This window comes from Notothenia rossii, assembly GCF_949606895.1.
Source record: "Notothenia rossii genome assembly, chromosome: 7".
NCBI classification, from domain to species: Eukaryota; Metazoa; Chordata; class Actinopteri; order Perciformes; family Nototheniidae; genus Notothenia; species Notothenia rossii.
Genome location: NC_136905.1, coordinates 26,081,362 through 26,102,593, shown reverse-complemented (window position 1 = coordinate 26,102,593; position 21,232 = coordinate 26,081,362). Strand labels below are relative to the sequence as shown.

At 41.2% G+C, this 21,232-nt stretch overlaps 1 protein-coding gene across 1 annotated transcript in view; it reads left to right on the top strand.

Annotated features, from left to right (window-relative positions):
• Positions 1-17,242, top strand: part of LOC307046356 (CUB and sushi domain-containing protein 3-like) — a 233,023-nt gene extending 215,781 nt beyond the window's left edge. Inside the window, exons 62-68 of the mRNA XM_079692754.1 lie at positions 6,391-6,570; positions 7,061-7,126; positions 8,803-8,961; positions 9,319-9,431; positions 10,187-10,274; positions 12,715-12,856; positions 13,479-17,242. Of these exons, the coding sequence (XP_079548880.1) occupies positions 6,391-6,570; positions 7,061-7,126; positions 8,803-8,961; positions 9,319-9,431; positions 10,187-10,274; positions 12,715-12,856; positions 13,479-13,638 (908 nt within the window). The 3' untranslated portion in view covers positions 13,639-17,242. The remainder of the gene's footprint in view (positions 1-6,390; positions 6,571-7,060; positions 7,127-8,802; positions 8,962-9,318; positions 9,432-10,186; positions 10,275-12,714; positions 12,857-13,478) is intronic.
• Positions 17,243-21,232: the final 3,990 nt, after the last annotated feature.

Genomic DNA, 21,232 nt, shown 5'->3' with positions numbered 1-21,232 from the left:
TTTCTGTGTTTATTACGAAACCCAGATCGAGCAGGTGTTTTACGAGGACATTCGTCTGCGTAATAGCCTCTTGCTCCGACTGTGCGAGAAGCAGCCAGTCGTCCAGATAAGTTGCCAAGCGAATACCCTGTTGTCTTAACGGGGCTATCGCGGCTTCCGTAAAACGTACAAACACTCGCGGGCTGAGAGACAGACCGAAGGGAAGGACTCTCTACTCGTAACAGACACCCTGAAAGACGAACCTCAGATATTTCCTGTGTGGGTAATATACTAGGATGTGGAAATAGGCATCTTTCAGGTCGACTGATGTGAACCAGTCGTTCTGGCGCACGAGACGCAACAGAGATGTGTGAGTGAGCATTCTGAATTTGTATCTTTTGAGATATTTGTTCAGAGCTCTCAAATCTAGTATAGGCCGAATTCCGTTCCCTCCCCGTTTGGGAACGAGGAAATACTTGGAATAAAAGCCGCTCTGACTCTGTTCGGCGGGTATTATCGATATAGCCTTCTTTTCTAGGCGGCGGGAAGATGGGGACATGGTGGCACCCCGAAAACACATGAGCATCTAACACTGGAACGTGTTCTGGAGCTGGGGAACAGGGAACTTCCAGCTCTCTCGTCGAGGAGAGGAGAGGAGGCTGTCAGGCCGCCCGCTTCTTCTTCCTCGCCTGGTGGCTGAAAACCTGGGTCGGCTGTGCCTCTGCGGCAGCTGCCGGAACCGGAGATCTTCTTGGCCAGCTCACCCTCGCCTCGTGCCTGGGCTGGGGACACGGAACGGGCTGTGGTCTCTGCTGCTTCGGTATCTTGAACCAGGCAGAACTTGAGGCAGCTTGAGTGAAGGCCTGCCGCGGGACCGTTGAAGGTGACGGCTGGACCCTTCGGGGGAGACAGAGCTGGAGGGCCTCGTCTTCCTTCTTTTTTTATTCGTATCTCAGCTGCATCGAAGCTAGAGTGGAGCCAAATATGGCCTCGGAAACAATAGGCATGTCCAGAACATCCTCTTTTTCCCGGTCTGGAAGGTTCGTCAGGTTGAGCCACCTGACTCTCTCCTGTACCACCATAATTCCCAGTGCTTTGCCCGTGGCTTGGACTGCACAGCGCTGCACACGGAGGCAAATATCCGTGATCGCTGCGATCTCGTCCCACACAGCAGGCTCAGGTTTGCTTGAAAAGTCTTCGCAGAGCTCCGCCTGGTAGGCGGTCAGCAGCGAGGAGACGTTGAGTGCCCTGGCGGACAAAGCTGCGGCTTTATAGGCCCGTTCGGTCATCGCTGACTGAAAACGGTCCGCCTTTGCCGGTAGCGTGGGGTTCCTGCTCGGTGTCAAAGCCAGCCTCGGTTGAAGGAAGGCTGCCACGAGCGGTTCCATGGGCGGCATGCGGAGCAGGCCGAGCCTCTCCATACCATCACAGTCCAGGGAGGAGGCACCCTGGATTGGGGCCTTGTTGCTGAAAGGGCGGTCTCTCCACGAGACCGACACCTCGTCCAGCATCTCCGGAAAGACTGGAAGGAGCTGCCTCTTCGTCCTCGTTGCTTGGTGCAATTGCTTCCCCTCGTAGCGAGATCTGGAGGTCTCCTTGGCCACTTCAGGCCATGGGATGTCCAGCCTGGACGCAGCGCGTTGACACACGGCCTGCAAGTCCATACTTAGGCAGGGCGAAGCTGGTGTGCTTTCGCACGGGAGAGCGGACATCGCTCCCGGCTTTACAGCCTGAGCCGATGAAAACGAAGATGTCATCCTCGTGCTCATCCGAGTCGGACAGGAGGAACTCAGAGGCATCCTCTTCTTCCTCCATATAGTCCAACTCCAGGACATCTTCCGCGGGTGGAACCATGGTGAGCTCCAGTTGGGAGCCCCAGCTTGACACAGCGCGGGGCTCCGCTCTCACGGCTCTTTCCGCCATCGGACCCCAGCCTGACACGACGCGGGGCTCCGGTTCAGCGGCTGCCGCTGTTATTGAGCCCCAGCCTGACACAGCGCGGGGCTCAATCTCTGCGGCGGACGCCACCATGTCTTGATTGCCGGCCAGCGAATCAGCGGACATGAGGGGGGTCCTGTCCCGACAAGCTAGCTTGGCGTGCTAGCCGTCGGCGGAGGCTCTTAATGGTGAAGCGGGCACAATGCCCGCACGAGCCGGGGTTATCAATAGCCTCCTGGGCGTGTTCCAGCCCGAGGCAGGACGAGCAGACCTGGTGTGAGTCTCTGCCTGAGATCTTAAACCCGCAGCCGCATATCCGGCCTCCGAGTCCCTGACTCCTCTGGTGTGAGGGAGAGAAGGGTCCATCTTTGTTCGCCGGGGTGTCGGACACTTGCGGACACGCTAGTAACAGGTAAGTTACTGAGAAAAAAAATCCAACCTTGTCGTTAATCCGAAAGGAAAAAGCGACGGCGTAGATTTGATTCTTTAAAGAATATTAACTGGTGTGTTAATACCTTTTGTTTTTATCTCCGTCTCCTCTCGTGTGAGAGAGAAAAGAGAACGTCCTCGCTACCGTGGTGTCAGTGTGGAGGGAAAAAAACCTAGCAACAGGTATGTTACTAGCTTGAAGAAAAAATCAAACCTTACCGTAATTTCGAAAGAAAGAAACGGCGAGGCAGATTACAATATTAACTGGTGTGATAATATTGTTCAGTCTTCTTGCAAAGCAAAATAGCAACCAGCAAGTGCCCGTCGACCGAATGTTAGCTTTGGGTTCAGTCTGTGGACCGTTAAGCTAGCCCGGCTACTGATAATTCGAGATGTGCTCTGAAGCGAGAAGAGGTGTTTGAATGACGCTGCGTCGTAGCGCAAGCTACTTATAGGGTGGGTGGATTCCCTGACGTAGACGTCAAGATCACCAGCCAATCAGGATTGGCGTAATGAGATTGATGCTTCTGTTTGCATACGCGTTGAGGCGCATCCCATAGTGGGACATCGAACAGAGTGTTATGAATGAGAACTTGTGAAGACTTACAGAAAACGTTTGACCTCTGTCATTGCCAACAAAGGGTATATAACAGAGTATTGAGATGAACTTTTGTTATTGACCAAATACTTATTTTCCACCATAATTTGCAAATAAATTCTTTAAAAATCAGACAATGTGATTTTCTGGATTTTCTTTTTTCTCATTTTGTCTCTCATAGTTGAGGTATACCTAGGATGAAAATTACAGGCCTCTCTCATCTTTTTAAGTGGGAGAACTTGCACAATTGGTGGCTGACTAAATACTTTTTTGCCCAACTGTATATGACTATGTTTGATTATTTTGCATTTAAAAAAGTCTAGTTAAATCATTGAAGATCAAGAAACATTAACCCTAAGGTCATTCTAAATGTCTGCTTTAATATAAATGTTTGTATTTATAATATTTGTTATAAATGTTTCACACATACAGACCCAGGGGTCTGCCACATTGTGAGAGAGTGAGGTTATGTATATGTTTTGAGAATGAGTGCTTTTGTATGGGTCCGACACGCTGTGTTGACCCTCGGTCAAAACCGCCATAAATCCTCTAAAATACCTTTCTCTGTGATTAAATGGTCTTCTGTTACTGTGAAGCCACTTAAATTGATTTAAAAGTAAAGCCAACCAATCCTGTTCTGCTGGTGGAAGCAGAAACCTGGAGGGATTATCAACAACAGATTTAATAGATGAAATGGCTGCAACTGAGAGTGTCAAATCACTTGATCCTATCATATCACCTTTTATATCAGATTAATATTTTTGCTTGTACTGTATGTAACCCAAAGAATTCCAAACCCACTTTGATGATTCGAAAAACTGTGAAAATGTAAAACATTTGAAAGTGTATTGAAACTTCACAACATTGTTATGCTTGGTTGAGGTGGCAAATGTAGTTTTTCAATGAATACAAGATGTGATACAGTGCAATTGAAAAATATTTGAGTGAATAAATTATGAGGAACATCAAGCATGAGACTTCATCGTCAACTGAAGCCTGTGCTCCACTGAAGAGATACACAATTGCGTTAGATCAACGGTCTCCTCTCGCTCCATACAGATGTAACCTTCCTCACATTTACATGAAACAGCAGTAATACATTGTTTCGATCCAGTTTTCTAGGCTGGGACTTGGACGCTTGAATTAGATTATTTTCCTTGACTAAATGCTTTATTGGGCAACCAACTTTTTCAGTTGACTTTTCAGGGCTTTAAGTGTATTTAATGAAACTAGCAAACTACACAGCATTCTTATATTGAAACCTTTATTGCAAAGTCTTATCAGCCACTTCTAATTTTCACGTTTTACATCAAGGCTTACACCCATGCTTGGAATAAACTGGCAGAAGAAAAACCCTGTAACAACACTAAAGTTAACTTTGTCCTCCTGCTGTTGCTGTCTAAAGCTGGCCATCCTCCTAGACTGGAACATACCTGTACATCCATCAGCAGGACTGTCTCTGTGTGTCTGCCTCTATCTGTCTCCTTCTGTCTCTGTCCCTAACTAATGCACTCAGTCTCTATCAGAGATACCAACTTCGAACTTTGAACAATACACAGTGCGAGTGTCTTTTGAGGCCTCGTGTTATCTCAGGAGCAAAGCCTGCTGGGCTGTTTGAAGTGTAAATAAACATGGCACTGAGATGCGTCTTTGATAAAAACAACTCCTTGGCCTTGTAAGTGTCTTCAGTATTCACTTGTAGAGTGTCTACAACCACCCTGGACATTTGCTGACAGTTTGTCATTTTAAATGGGTTACATGGATTTGTGCTAAAGCAGTTCATTTCATTATGTATGTTCTTATGTATTTAAGTCGCCACACTTTATATCTACAACTTAAAGTATCAAGCTGTTTTCCCTTTATTGCAGTGTAAATAGATACCCATTATATATATCCTACAGGCAGATAATAAACTAATTGAAAAAGCTCTCGGTCACACAGAGAGACTTATACAGCTTTTATGCTTTTTTCATTCATTTTTTCTCGAAGGAAACTTAATTGTTATAGCCTGTGTAGCTGAATACAGTATATGAGGAATGGGAACGTTATCCTCCTCGAATTTAGCCTACATTTTCACCTTGATGCACCTGTTTTACAATATAGATCATTAGAACATGTATTTCTTCAAGTACCCTATCAAACGTCAACAAAAGTAATATCCATCAAGAGGAGTTTCCTGTAGTCTCCTCATCTTTCATAAAGCCCAGACATTTTCATCCTTTCTTCATCCTAATGCAACTAATGTCATTAAGATGCCACTTGATCCCATTTTGTGCTGGGACTCATTCCCAACTGCCTCCCATTTGACAGCTGGCAACGTATTCTTTCACTCACAAGCTCCAACATTATTTAGCTATTTTCACATTATTGTTGAGCCTGAATGATCATCCCCTCAGTGTTGTGGTGGTGCAGTGTGATTTTGATAATTTTTTTGTTTTTTAAAGAGTTTGTTTGACAACACAGCAATAACATCTTTTATCCCTAGCTTCTGATTCAGCGAAAGCTTGTGAACTAAGCTTTTCAAGTCATTCCTGAATCAGCACAACACTAGCTTCTTGCTTTGTGAAACAGGATAATTAAACAAGCTAACAAATGCACCAACAGCAATGTGAAAACGGACTTGCAGTTTAAAAAACTTGAGACACAATACAACATATATTTATATTCAAGTGGCTGTTTGTTGTTTTCCGATTAGTTTTTCGGGGTTACACCTGTCCGACTCCCAGGACATAGGTGGCTCTCATAAGCCCCCTATTAGCAACTTATTCCAGTCGGCATTCTTCTTCCTTTCCAGTGTCCTCAAGTGTCTGTGACCTTGCAACCCATTTGCACATTCTTGTAATGGAAAAACATTCTTGCAAGATTTACAATATCCTTCTCTTCAGCACTGTTTTGCAAGGACACATATATGCTTAGTCTTGTATGGTATCAACCGGGAAAGTTTGGATTGGTTCAATAAACACAAAAACACCAAATGTTTTTTCAAAATATTGCGGAATGATTCTACAAGACCTTACTGTTGTACTGGCACCTTATGTTTTGCGATCCAATGCTATGGTGGAATTAATCATAGGATTAACACAGCAATTATTTTTAACATAACTAAAGCTCACTACATGTTCCAGGCTAATTGTGTCTAAATGTAGGCATTGTATCTCCCAAGATAGTGTGTCCACATTCATACTAGAATATAAATTAGACATATTAATGTATCAATATGTTCCCTAATAGCTCCCTAGTCTCAATTAAAATATAAAATGTGTGTGCTTCCTTTTTCTATTCTCTTTTTTCCTAACCCTCCTCTCTACAACAGCGAGTGCTTCATTATCTTCCTGTCTCTGTCTGTGCCCGTCTGTGTGTGCAGTTGTCTATGCTGTGTATGAATTGTATTAGGCTTCATTTGTATGTGTGTGTACCAACGTGTCTGCTCTCTGCTTGCTCTCCAGCACACTCCTGCAAGCAGCCGCGGAGCCCGGCCAACGCTGACGTTGTGGGTCTAGACCTGCCCTCCTACGGGTACACCCTGGTGTACTCCTGTCAGCCGGGTTACTTCCTCTCCGGGGGTTCAGAGCACAGAGTCTGCCGCTCTGACAGCAGCTGGACTGGCAAGGTGCCTGTGTGCAGAGGTACGCTGTTGGCAGGGGTCTGCGGGGGCAGGTGATGGAGAACGAGGGGTGGAGGAAGAGTTCAAATGAGGGGAAAATTTAACATTTCTACAAAAGTGTAGGGTTTTTAGGATTTGGCGCTTAGTATCTCAAAATCCACTTTGTGACATTTGCATTCATGTTCACTGATAGTTGAGACAAATAAGACATTAATCAAATATAAGGAGATGTTTTAGTTTCTGTGATGTTTTTTTCAGTAAAGCTACTGTGTCACTGTGCTGTCAGCTAATTAGAGTTTGCATGTTCAGTTTATTTTTTAACATGAAGCGTCAACAGGGTGGTGATTTATACATGTTTGTGTAAACTGAGCAAAAGTCCCAGAGTTGTTAACAAAATGAGAAAGAGTTTAAAGTAGGTGGCATGTTATGGTTGTGTACTTTTCCAACATCCTCCTGCAGTTCAGCCCAGCTGTGTTCGTTTTTGTGACTTACATACTTACGTTCCTCTGCAGTCGGATCCAAGTCACAAGAGAAAACTGTCAAACCCGTAATGGGAATACCAAGCCCAAAAATAAATGGTGAGTTTTGAATTTCACAAGCTGGTAGCTACAGAAATCTGCGGCACTGAAAACATTTTTTATCACCGTGGCTTCATACAGTATGTGTGTATCTTTATCAGAATTACAAAGGTTGCACTTACTTTCCAGCTTCTAGTTTTTAGTGCTGTTCCTCAAAGTCAGCGTTCATTTCAGTGGAGATCAATAATTAATATAATAGAAAAAGTGCATTAAACAGTATACAATGTTTGCATCATGACCATAACATGTGATATTACTGCTCGTGTGCGGTTATATTTGTAGCTCTTTCTAAGTGATTCAATCAATTAAGTAAAAATGAATACTATAGTGTAACATATTACCAAGTTGTAAATATGTGCATTACAGAATACCTACAATGTAATACATATTAGAAATGTATTAGGAACCTCATTTGCACACAAATGTAACTTCTTGCAGATTATTGCATTATTCATGTACCGTTAACATTATATTTATTATGTAAATATTCATTTATAGCACCTAATCTGCCCTGAGTGTTATTTAAAATGTAATTGCATAAAGAAAGAATAAGAATGTAGGGTTGGTTAAGATAACTTTAATAGAAAGTAAGAAATGACTACAATTGACCAGGTTTATTGTTTAGGAAACCTCCATAAAAATGAAATCCGACACCGACCTTTAAGCCAGGTTTCAACTTTGCCATTTATGTTTCATTATTTTTTAAACCTGCAATACTAAATGCAATTACACCAGCATTACCTATACTTTGATATTTGGACAAAGATGGACATAGTAAACATGTCGTGCTAAACATTGGCATGTTAGCATTGTCATTATGAGCATGTCAACATGCTGGCATTTGCTTTGGCATTTAGCTCAAAGCATTGCTGTACTTAAGCATTCTTTGTCTGTTTCTGTTAAGATAGTCAAAACCCACACACACACAAGTGAGAGATATTACTTTGGTATAAGTCTTATCCTTGAGACCAACAGGTTTAAGTATTCAGCTAAAGGTCAAAGCAAACCATTGAAATGTAGGGAGGAAGGTGAAACTGTACTCTGAAAGAATATGCAGGCCGCTTTTAGCAATGTATAGATTTACATCTCACTTAATCAGCTTCATACAAAGTAATATACTGTTGGCAAATTCAGTTGTTACAAAAATGTGATACACGACATCTAAGTACACCACTTAACCTTAACTGCTTTTTGTGCCAGCTATAATTATTCAGACTTATTATGAGGTTTGGTTCATGCCGTCAATGACAAGCAGTCGTATAATTGATTCATAGCTTCCTATGGAATATATTACCAGTAGATAATGACAGTGGTGTGAAAGTTATATTATAAAGTTAATCAATGCAAAACAATTTCCCAAAATCCAGAGTTATCTTCTCCTGAATGCATTTAATTATCATTAATTGAGATTGCCAACGCATATAAGAAAAAATTATATAACACAAACTGAGTGAAAAGACTGTTATCAGCTGTTTGATCCCACTACATATCTAATTACCATTTTGCAGCGTGGGTGCAAGTGTACAGCCTGCATTGAAAACACAATATTAATTTATAAATAAGATAAACAGAGATGTAATGAGTGATTTACTTACCTTTTTTTATACCATATGTAATGGTATTATATATTACAGTTAATTAATGCCATTATTTAACAATGTTTTTCTTTCCTGAAGTTCCCGATGATGTCTTTGCCCCTGATTTCGTGTGGAAGGGTTCCTATGACTACAAAGGCCACAAACAGCCGATGACTCTGACAGTCACAAGCTTTAATGCCACAATGGGGAAAGTCAATGTAACTTTGACTGACAGTAGCATGGAGTTTCTGCTCTCTGGTGAGTCATCTATAAATCATCTGTCTTCTACTTCCTCCCCTCTCCTCCTCTCTCTACCTCCGTGTGTCACTTCCATTTATTTTGAGGCTGCCTCATGTCAATCAGTCAATCACCAAATGATCTCATGCATGAGAGTGGAAATTAACTATTGGCTCTAAAGACGGATGTTTTAGTCTGCCGGCTCCTGTCCTCCCTCTTCCCTTGCTGTTCTCTTTTCTCACTGCTCACTTATTATTCTCTCTAATTTATCCACTAAGTTCTATCTGCTACTTTTTTCTCATCCCTGGCACTTGTTTCTTTCCCTCATCTCTTTATTCGCATAATTTCTCATGTTGCCTCCTGTCCTCTACCTCGCAGGAGTGTACAAGCGCCAGGAGGCCCGGCTAATGCTCCTGCTGTACCAGATGAGAGCGCTTGCCCACAGCTCCTTGAGCAGGATTACTGATGAGACCTGGGCAATGGACGGATTTGTGAGTATACACAGGAATTTGAAGCAGCTGGCGAGTGATCTTTCAAAATAACCAAGATCTGTGACTGTCTTTTTTCTTATATTATTTAATATTTCTTTCTTGTTCAGTCTGACAGACAGAAATAGTACATGCAATGGGGCCGTAACTGCTTGGAAGCCAAACATGAGCCTTTTCTCGCACTGAATCACTCCAATGTTTTATTAATTTGGGCTTCTCATCCTACTTACACTGCCAACACAAAAAAAGAAATCACAATACATGAGACGAAACTGTGACAACAAGCGGAGGAGTCATTTCCTGGCTTATTGTTTGTTTTTGTTTACATATTTCTGGCTGTACATCTGATACACCAGTGGCTCTGCTTAAGCCATTTCCATATTCCCGCTTGACTATTTGCTAAATAAACTCAGACGCACACCTGACATCTAAGGGACGTGGAAGAACTGCTGTACAATTTCAGATGGTGGATTTGAAGTTCCTCATCTAAAATAATCTTCAAGGTCCACTTTATCAGAGCGGGTGGCAGCTGCCAAGCTATTGATAGCACACCGCACAGCTTCTAAAGCAGGGTTTAGAAAAACAAAGAAAGAATGTGTTGAATGTCATACTAACTACAGTATCCTGAATGTTGTTTTAGATGTGGCGTGAATAGATGCAACAATATCTAAGTGCCAACAACATCGGATTTTATTAATGCAGTTGAAACAAAACAGGCAGGTTTCTCAAGCTTTTGTTGTTTATGTTTTATCTTCTAGGTTTCAGCTGAGCCTGAGGGTGGCAGCTATGTGTTCCAAGGCTTCATACAGGGTAAAGACTACGGACAGTTTGGACTACAGAGACTGGGTAGGTGTCATTTTAAATACACGGTTGCCATTACCATTCGAATATGGAAGAAGAGTAAAGAAAAATATTCTTGCATTTGTTGTGAATTATTTATGTTATAGCAGTTCTGACACTTGAAGGCTATTTGCAAATTCATCTGCTGAATAGGGAAATGTATACATACTCATGTTAAATCTGAGTGTGACCCACACGTACAAGCATGATTTGTGACACAACAAGAATTTGAGGTTGCGTTCACACCTGCCTTGTATAGTCCGGTTGAATCGAACCCTGGTGCGTTTAGCCGCTTGGTGTGGTTCGTTTGGGTCGGTGTAAATGCAGTCCGAGACCTCTGAAGTGAACTAAACAACCGGACTCTGGTCCGCCTAAAAGAGGTGGTCTCGGACCGCTTGCTAGTGAACTCTGGAGCGGTTCATCGCTGGTGTGAACGCAGTCCGCACCAAAACATAGGAAGCGTAGTATATACGTGTCACAATAATGCGGATGTCTTCAAAATTTGCGAAAGAGAGAAGCAGAATGAAGTGTTGAACAGTGTCGTGTAAATTAAAAACAACTATCAAACTAAACACTATACATAAAAGTCAGAGCCACCTGTCGTCGGTGAAACCCCCTCCTAACTGCAGAACGTCTCTCATTATATGTGTTATAATATTTTTTATTGCACGTTGTCTGATTATATATGCGCCATCTGCTAAAGTCCATTGATATGCTCTCCAGATTAACAACAGCATGAAAGTAACGTGCCAATGCTCCATGGCGGGAATTGCCGGGATTTGCGTTTTTACCCCCGTAATGTCTGACCAATTGTTGAACAGCATTTCCTCGCACATGACTTGTGTTTAAATATTATAGTCCGTTTGAATTTTGCCTGTGGTGTGAACACAAACTGAACCTTCTGAAAAATGAAACAATGTAACAAACTGTCGTCTGCTGCCACCAGAGAAGCGGACTATTAGGTGTGAGTCATAGACTGGTGTGAATGCGACCTAAAACATGGAGCCTACAAAAATGTGAGACAAAAACTGTGAAACACAGACATCAAGAAGCAGACATCTTGTGATAAACATGTCAAGTTTCTAGAGGGGGTGTTGCAAACTTGCTCTTGGTTTGAATGCTTAAATCTCAACACTTGTTACCTAAACAGCAGTAATATAATCCTAAACCCTTAAACTTCTGGTTTGGCAAGCCAATCCCACCATTTCTAATTATTTAGAATTGTGGTATTACAGGGGCCAAACGGTTGGTTACAGTTTGAGTTGAGTTGACCACATGTTTACATATGTGTCTCATGGTAAATGGCATTACACCAGTGACTCAATGCAATCTGATATTGACCATCCATTTGTTTTTGAAAACTGTTGAACTGGGTTTGTATTATTGACTTCAGAGTTTATCTTCAGCATAAACGTTTTGCTTTTCATAATAAGCAAAGCTAGATTGCAGTTATAGAGAGGGCCACTGCCGAGTCATGCCATTCAAATGATGGCAAAATTTGTCTGCAGTATTTCATAGACCCCTCCCCCTCACAGCAATATGACATATGCTGCCACACATTGTGTGAAAGCTTGGTTCTGTGTGACTATATTCTGCACATATACTGTGAGTGAGCAATAAAAAGTCAAAGCCCTTGCCTTGTGTCACAGAGGAACATAAACACAACATTCCCATGTGGTGATCTGTGCTCTTTAATGATCAACACAGTAAGCTTACATTGTAAACCAGCAGCATGCCTTTTAGAAAGCCAATCTGCACATGTAGACTATTCAGGTTATTATGAAGTTATAAAAAGCGTTAAAAATGCAATCACCTCATTAAAAAACGGTCTGATTGTCACTGATGTTCCCACTGAGATGGGGTTTTCTTTGCTCCTTTTCTTTGGCATTATACAAGAACAAATATACAACGGAAAACTGAAACCCAAAAGAGGTTTAAGAAAATATGAGTTATATGACTCACTCCAAGATTTTTAACCCCTCCTTTGCAAAAAAAGCTACTTCATTTTTGCTCTGGATTGACAGGATACATACTGTACTTTAGATTTATAGTGTGTCAGCCACTGACATACGGCGCAAAGTGGATTATTCCCTTCCACATCATCGTCCTTCATTGTTTTGTGTTCAACATTCATGTTGTCATCATCTCTTCAACAAGATTATCACAGCCGCAGTGATCATTATCGGTAAGTTCATTATGCCTGGCGTCTTTATCAACCGGCTGCCGCGTCTCCGACTTGTCATCACTGTGATCATCTTCCTCTTCATCATCATTATCACCATCACCATCATCATTATCGTCAACAGCAGAAGATACGTAACTTTCTATTTTTCCATTGAGTTTCTCCAGTTTGTTGCATTTAATCATCTGAATATTTTTGATGTTTTTCATTAACATATTCTCTATTTTTCGTATTATTTTGTTAAATGTACTTTGTTTCTTCCAGGTTTGAGCGTGAGAGAGAATGTCACACTCGCTGACCCTGAAACCAGCGGCTCCACCAACAGCAGTTCTGTTGCTGTCGCTATCCTCGTGCCTTTCTTTGCCCTCATCTTCGCAGGCCTCGGATTCTATCTCTACAAACAGCGGTATGTACCCCAGTGTCTTCCATACTAGCTTATCCCATTAAATAGCTACTTTGTTCTGGGTCTGTGCTATTCCCACATCAGAAAGAAAGTTATAAATGTTCATGAGTGTGTGCCTCCTGTCGAGTTCAAAAGTTATTAAACAAATATTTGATGTTGGAAAGTTTTCAGAGACCAAGATTTAAGTAGACATTTTTCCGGTTTGCAGCCAGAGGAAATGCAAGTCAAGATGAGGTAGATACTGCAAAAAGGGTTCTCACTGGATACAGTAGCTTACTTGTGAGAGGCTTCAAAGCATGATGCAATTTTAGTCAACATGTTACCGCCTTGCACAGCAGCATACGTCAGGCAAGAGAACCACTTCTTCATTATGATAATGTACTGTGTGGAGACGGGTACATTTGGTCCTTATTTAAACATATCTCTTAAAACAGTACATCGACGCAGAGCCTGTAACGGGGCATTGGGTCTCCTCTGACTGATCTTTTCAATAATAATTACCATTCAACCTACTGCAGCTGTCCAAACCAAGATAATGGAGACATGTTTATTGGATTGGAAGGAGGAGAGATAATTAGGATACTGTCTCTGAACTAATATGCAACCTCCTTTGTTATTCCCTCAGGAAAACAGATAAAGCGCAGTACACAGGATGTTCTGTCCACGAGAACAACAATGGACAGGCAACTTTTGAGAATCCCATGTACAACACTAACACAAAAGCCGCTGAGGGGAAAGTTGTCCGCTTTGACCCAAATCTCAACACCATCTGCACCATGGTTTGATGTCTACAGAGTATGAGAGATGGACAGAAGGGGAGAGAGACACATAGAGGGAGAATACAACTTCTCCTTGTTTGCTTAACATTAATATATCGACATATTTATATTTTCCCTGTTTCTGATGGCATACAACAAAGACAGAGATTTGCTTCAGAAATATAAAGCACACTATCAGCAATGCTTGCGGCATTTGCAATCGATCATATACAAAAGGTAAAGAACTAAAGAAGAGAGGAAGAAGAGAGGAAGAAGAGGTCCCACACCTCCCGGATCTTCCCGTAGCGCGGAGGAGAGAAGTGTTCTTTACACTCTATGAGTGTTGGCTTTATGAAAAAAAGAGCCTCTGGCATATAGATAAAATAGAGTATTTTATGCTCTGTAGTATAAATATAGGAGGGTTACTTCACAATGCCAAATGAAAAATAAAATTCTTTCCTTACAAGAAAACAGCCCAAATCTCAACCCTTTTTGTTTTCTTATCCTCGTCTCATTTATCCCAACTAGAGTTATTTCTTTCTTATGGAGGTAAGTAGCCTCTCACCTGTGAGTTGAACAATGTTGTCTTTAAATTCTTTTTTCCAGGCAGTGAAGTGTGTGTGAGAGGAGATGAGGATGAAGAGAAGAAACTGCCTCTCTTTGAATAGCATGTGCCAATACACGATTAAGAGGTATAATGGACCATATAACTTTGAACAGACCTCTGTCTGTTCAAAGTTGTATGGTCCATTATACCTCTTAATTGGACGGCACCTCCTACTGACAACATTTGTGGCCAGGGATTTAATTACCGAAGTGCAGTATAATTTTTTGGAGTGCGTTAGGGAATGCTAGGGCTTTTGTTGTTACAGTGCAGGGTCTCTGACAACAATAGAGTGCGTTTTGCCCACGAAAGATGTAGTAAACATTAGGGTTTATTATCACATTGTGTGCAATGAATTAGTTTTTGCCAGAAATGTTTGAGTATGAGATTACTGCACCTTTCAGTATAACGGCCCGTCCACACAGCGGCGTTGGAAGCTTCTGCCCATTCACTTTGAATGGGGTGACGTCACTTTTCACCGAACTGAATTGTGGGAAGCAGAGCGGAACTTTCCTGGCGTTTCAGGCTGCAAAAGTTGAGCAATGTTCAACTTTTTAAGCCTCGGCAGAAGCGTCAGCCAATCAAATCCCGTTTATGCAAATCTGCCAGTACAAGCACTAGCCAATCAAACCGTGTGTATGCTGGGAGTAACATACCGCAGTTCATTTCCATATTCCAAAGAAAATGGAGGAGAAATTAGTTATTGCGGTAGCAAATCACCCGGTTCTTTACGACCAGTCCCTATTTACTTACCGGGATACAAACCGGAGGAACCAGGCATGGAGGGAGGTGGCAGAGGCAGTGGGTGAAACTGGTAGGTTTTCGCCTGTTTGGGGAGTTTATATCCAGTTTACTTCGTTTTTTTTGCTTTGTATGTCGGGGGCGGGAGATTCATGTGATTGGTTGTTGGTTGCGTTGCTCGCATAAACTCCCACAAGCTTCAGACACGCCCACCTCCAAGCTTTTTCCAAAGCCGCTGTGTGAACAGGCCATAATGGTCACGTAGGGTACATCCATCTATTTAAGTTATGAAACTATTATTTATAGTCCCAAATGAACCAAATTTGATGTGAATAAACCCCAGCCTTGAACCTGTATACATCATGAATCTCAAAGTAGAAGTTCCTTGATTATTCTTTCAGGTTTTATAGAATGAAAAGTCGAGAACATACAGTGCACAGTTCCTAAAGCTTGCCACGTTTCCCAGAAGTTTATTTAAGCCGGGATGTCGTTGAAAATAATACAAGTGCAAATATGTGTCAGTGAGCACTCGGAGGCTGGGAGTGTGTCTTGTTTTATGATGATAAAAGATTTGACATGCGGTTGCCTTTCCTTAAAGTATTTCCAAAACATAACAAGTGCAACTTCCACATGATCTCGGATTTCTCATTAACAGAGCAGTGTTTGCGTTTCTATAATTATTTTGGGAAACTGTGCCTTAGTCAGTTAATCCTCGATCCATACTCCTACTCTGAGATGATTGATGAATACACGGCCAGGGCCTGCCCTATTGTATCGACACAAATGGTTACGTCCATGTCTTACTGACCCATCAGCTTCTGCCAACAAATGTACAGTATACATACAACAGTTTGCACACTTTACCAGGAGCCACCATCGGCATTGTACTACCATTCAACTACCACGTATGTTTTAAAAATAAAAAAATGAATTTGACACTGTCATCACATTCCTACATCATTGCAGTGCCTTGAATACTGTATGGGCATATGTTTTTAAGGGATACATAGCATTTGCATTAGTAAAACTGTACATCAGTGTAATTAATCTGCACAGTTTGCAATGATTTAGCTGAGTGATGTCAGCTCAGAGGGTTTATCGAAGAATAGGTTCCTCTGAAAAGCAGAACATAGTTTCATACCTGTGCATGTTGGCAAAAAGTGATCCAGTATAGCAATTGCTGCTACATGTATAGTACTTTGTATCACTATGTTGATTCCTGTCATTGCTGTTACATTTTGTACATTTATACAGTTTTGATACTTTATGGCATTCTTTCGAAAAGATGTCTTGTGTTATCGATATGTAATATATTTTGCGAGTTCATATTTCTTATGGATAAGAAAGAAATGCACCTGGTAAACACAGTACACTAAGTCAGTCCCACATCCGACTCTGGAGTAGAGTAGAATGCTTTTAAATGTATCACACAATTGTTATCCCATTCAAAAATCTGTGTATATGAATATGTACATATTACAAGTTTTGTAAAGAGATATATTTTTTATGCAAATAAAGCATTTGTAAGTTATTGAATATGTTGTGTAAAATTTCACTTGTAAATGTCATGTAAGATCAAAAAAATGTTTTGTATTTTTTCGTTATAAGCAATGTATAAATCCTTAATTTATATATAAAATGTAAAATAATGAAATGCTATGTTGCTATTCTCTTTATTAATAGAGATGTCGTAGCTTGGTCAGGTCTCGGATACAATTCTCAAAAAGAAAAAATGTTGCCAAGTTCTAAGCAGAGTGCTCTTATCATTCGTTCTGCTGCTTCTCTAAGTTGCGACTTTTGCAGATTTTTTAATGAGTTTTACACTTGCTGACTTGCCTGGTTAGGAAAAAATAAGCACTGATATTATCTTTGTCAAAGGGACACTGTAGATCTTTAAAAGGCTGCCTGTTACTATGCATTGTGATCAATAATCCTTGTTGACTTGAACACCTTATGTGAGCAGAAATTCAGTCTCAACCTCTCAAAAAAAATGTTTTAACATAAGTGAAATGGTGGTATTATTCTACTTCCTATCAGCAGTCGAACTGCAGCATTGGCTACTCTGAGTCTGGTTTGTCTCATTTTACCTGCCTCTCTCTGTCACCGTCAGCGGTTACAAATAGTAATATGAATTCAGCATTTATTTTACAAACTTTCAAAATGGGCAATTGTGATGATTTAGCATTCATGGACTGTAGAGGTACAGCTAGTGCTTCAAAGTACAGGTCTATTATTATTTTCATTTATGAAATGAGCATCGAAGAGCTTGAGGCTAACATGAATTTGCTTTTTGCAGAAATCTACCACGGATGAGATGGATCCAGAGCCGACCCAACCCATTAAGCGACATAAGCAGCCGCTTAGGGCCCCGTAGCCACTAAGGGCCCCCTAGCAAAAAAATGTTTGAACGTATTTGGCCACTGACGTTGCCATAACAACACCTGAATCTAAATGTGCAACCTCTTTTTGTGACAGATTTTTGCAGGAAATTATAATTCTTCTGAATGATATTCCTATTGACAGCTAGTTTTTATGTGAACATTATGAGATGGATAGCCAGAGAGAATAAATGAAAAACAGCTATGAAATACTATATGACAAAACAAGAATACAGTTTGAAAGGGGAGTGATTTGTAAAATATCCATAAAGAAAAATCTGTCCACAGTTCTGTTTCATATGGGTGTTGAGAGATGTATCCATAAATCTCTTAATTTTGCTCTCAAAGTGCACCAGATTGATGCTTTTAACTTCAATACTTAAAAAAAGATCTTCCCGGGGGAGCATGCCCCCGGACCCCCCTAGAGGAGGTGAGGACCCCCCTAGAGGATGGTAGGTCCACGGTGTTTACATGCTTATTTGTACAATATGTGATATGTGTGCTTATGCTAACATCCTAAGACAAAAGTTGGTTCCATATTGTGTGAAGTGAGAACGCGCTAGAGCAGGCCTATTCAAATGGCGGCCCGCGGGCCAGATGCAGCCCAGAACAAACTCCCGAGTGGCCCAGCCTCCCGTGGCCAAATTCCTACACTAGTACAGACCATGAACGCAACACTCCGCGTTGCATAGAAACGACCAAACCACAGCAGCACGTTTTTTGAAAGTGCATCTAGTGGTGCTAGTAACGGTGTTCCTATGATAGCAACTCTCTCTCAACTCTGAAGCGTAAACAGAGACAAAACGGTCATTGATTTTGTGGAGCAGATGCGCGCATTCCAACTCAAGCTGGACCTTTTCGCGACCGACTTGAGTACGGGTCGGATGCTGCATTTTCCGACGCTCCTCAAACACATCACATCCCCGGCAGAAATCATGGATGTGATCATAGATTTCATTGCGAGGTTGAAGATAACTTTGCTGGTCGATTGGATGGAGTTGCTCTGCCCACAGAGGTGATGGGCTTGGCCAGAGACCCCTTCCCTGTTGCAATAGAGGGGGATGTATCAACCAGAGCAAAGGAAGTGGTCCTCTGCATCGACGAGGGGAACATGCATTCATCCAGCTCAGTATGTTTCGATCAACATACAAATGTGAATCAAGCTTTTCACACTCAATACAAAGTGTCACTCGCTGCTCCCTGACTGACAGCACTCTTCACCAATGTTTTAGGATTGACATCCTATGAGCCAAAAATCACTGCCCTTGTTCAAAACAAAAAATGTCACTTCTCCCATTGAGAAAGTCAGCGATGACAAATCACAAATGAGGTGAAAGTAAGCACCTAGTTTACTCTAGTAGACGTGTAGTATAGTATTCATTCATATCCTTATCCCGTGTTATGGGTTTGTGCACTGAAGGGTTTGACAGTTCTTTCTGTATTCATTTTAATGCACTTTGTAATGTGTCTGGGTAAAATGTGACATAACGTATGATTTTTTTGTTTTTACTTGAAAAGTGAAAAAATAGTATTGCTATTATACTACCTCGTTTTCTTACACTGGAGCTCTTTAACTGTTTGTTAATGCACTTTTTGATGTGCATGTGTCATATGTATCCAATTTTATTTTGTATGTGAGGACATTTATTAAGACTGCTATTATTGTATTCAGTTAAATGTACTTTGTGATGTGCCTGGTTAAAAAAACATAATCTGAATGTTTGACTTCTAAAGCAAACAAATGTAATGCTACAACTGTGCACTTTTTTTTAATGCACTTTGAGATGCCTCAGATTCTGTTAAATTAATGCTAATTTGTTGTGTTTTTATGCACTTTGTGACGTACCTTTGTTGGATGAACAATGAATAAAAATTGCATGTTTTTCATCGCATTAGTATGTGTTGGTTTAAAATTTGTCATTACCCGCTTTTTACAGGCCGCTGAATGTCTGGCCCAGCTGAATTTTGTAGTTATAAAATCTGGCCCAACTGAATGTGTAATTGAATAGCCCTGCGCTAGAGTGAGGAAGCCCCCAAGCCAAAGCTCGCTTAGGGCCCCCAAAAGTCTAGGGCCGGCCCTGGATGGATCTCTGCGTGAAACTGTATATCTCCTAAAAACAGCGGTTGTCTAAGAATAGTTTTGAAAAAGTTATTTAAAGTTCAATGTTCAAACGCATCAAACTAAGTATAGTGTCAAAAAACCATAGAAAGGGGGAAATCTTTGGCCTCCGAACATCAATCTGAGAACGACTGGATTGAAATACAGTAGGTGGATAATTGCCACATACTTGATAACATGAGGAAGTGTCAGTTTGACAGAACATTATCTAATTTATAAGATCAAGATCATTTCAGCAATCAATGTTCAGACAGGGAGTGTGACTGAGACCACAGAGCTCTCAATAGAGAAAGTTTGAAGAGGGCCCATACAAATCAAACAACATGCACATGACTGGCAGGAACACGTTTGATTTCAGACTCGGGTTAAGCATACACTTTAAAGTCTAATCCTGGGATTTGTGTATGGATTAGAAATATTTGCCCGAAGGATTTTTCATTGAAGTTACTCCGAAGCTTCATCAAGCAGATATTACCCAAAGGGTGATGATGTAATGAAAGCTGGTGCTATAGGCGGAGATGTCAAATAGACTCAGGGTGTTTGTTCAGAAAGGGTGTATGCACAGTGTGATTCAGTAATAGTAAGAAATTACTCAACATTAAACATGGTTTTGACCCCGTGTTTGCTCTTAGAAGACCATGTAGCCTCTTTTAAGCTCTGGTTTCTGGAAAATCCTTAGAGTAACCCCTCTGGAGTTCAGCAGCTGGCCTCTGCTGCACATTGTGCTGTGTCATCTGACAAATAGCTCAACTGAGATCTAGTGACTGAGCAGGTTTGTCCTGTTCATGGAGGCTTCTGATGGCGTGGACATGTGCCTGTTGGAGAAAAATTGGTTTGCGAGGTGCATGTGCGGATATAATGAAGGGATGTTCCTGGCTGCCTCTCATCTTCAGATACCCCATGGCGTTCCTCCACTTTCATCAAGGAGCTGAATATGTGCCGTGAAATCACACCACACAGCATCGATAGCAAGTGTTATTAACACATTGGATGATAAATGGAAGCACTGGCAATGTTCTAACATATAATACGACAGGGATCTGAATGAGCATTGTTGACAGAGCCCTCTAACAGGTGGAATTTTGACTCCTCCTTTTATTGTCTTGTGTTTATCGAGAGAAACAGAAGTTGTGGTTTTCTTTCCTCAACCATGTCAAAGCATAATGAGTTGTATGTGCTTTCATGGATTTTCTTGGCTCCAATTTGTTGGATTGTCAGTTGACTAACTAGCATCTCTCGCTGCATATTTCAGTCTATCACTAATGAGCCATTTTTAGCCATTCTTCTCTTATCGGCCAGGTTCTTTATACTGATGGTAAGCAGTTTAGAAAGGTAACCCCCATTGGAAATATCCGTTATTGACATTTGCATGCAGGTAAAAGTGAATATCATGTCATAAATAATCAGGATATTAAAAAATATATATATATTTTTAATTGTACTCGTTTCCATCTGTCGGGGTAATGAAATCAGAGCGAATCCATTCTGATCCAGCTGTTTTTAAGAGCACACATTCCTGAAGTGTCATGCACTAAGGAGCTGCATTTCTACTGCTCATAACAATGAAATCTATCTATATAATTGAATATACTATTTTTAATGTCAAAGTGGATGAATAATGTAAATTCCTCCATAACCATTTCAGCAAAAATACATTTGTAATCAATATTTAAATCACATGGGCATTAGGAAATCGCTGAGAGGAGATCAGAGAAGTCTCTGGACTGAAATAAGAATTGAATGATGTTAAACTGAGGTCAATGAGCACCATCAACACTG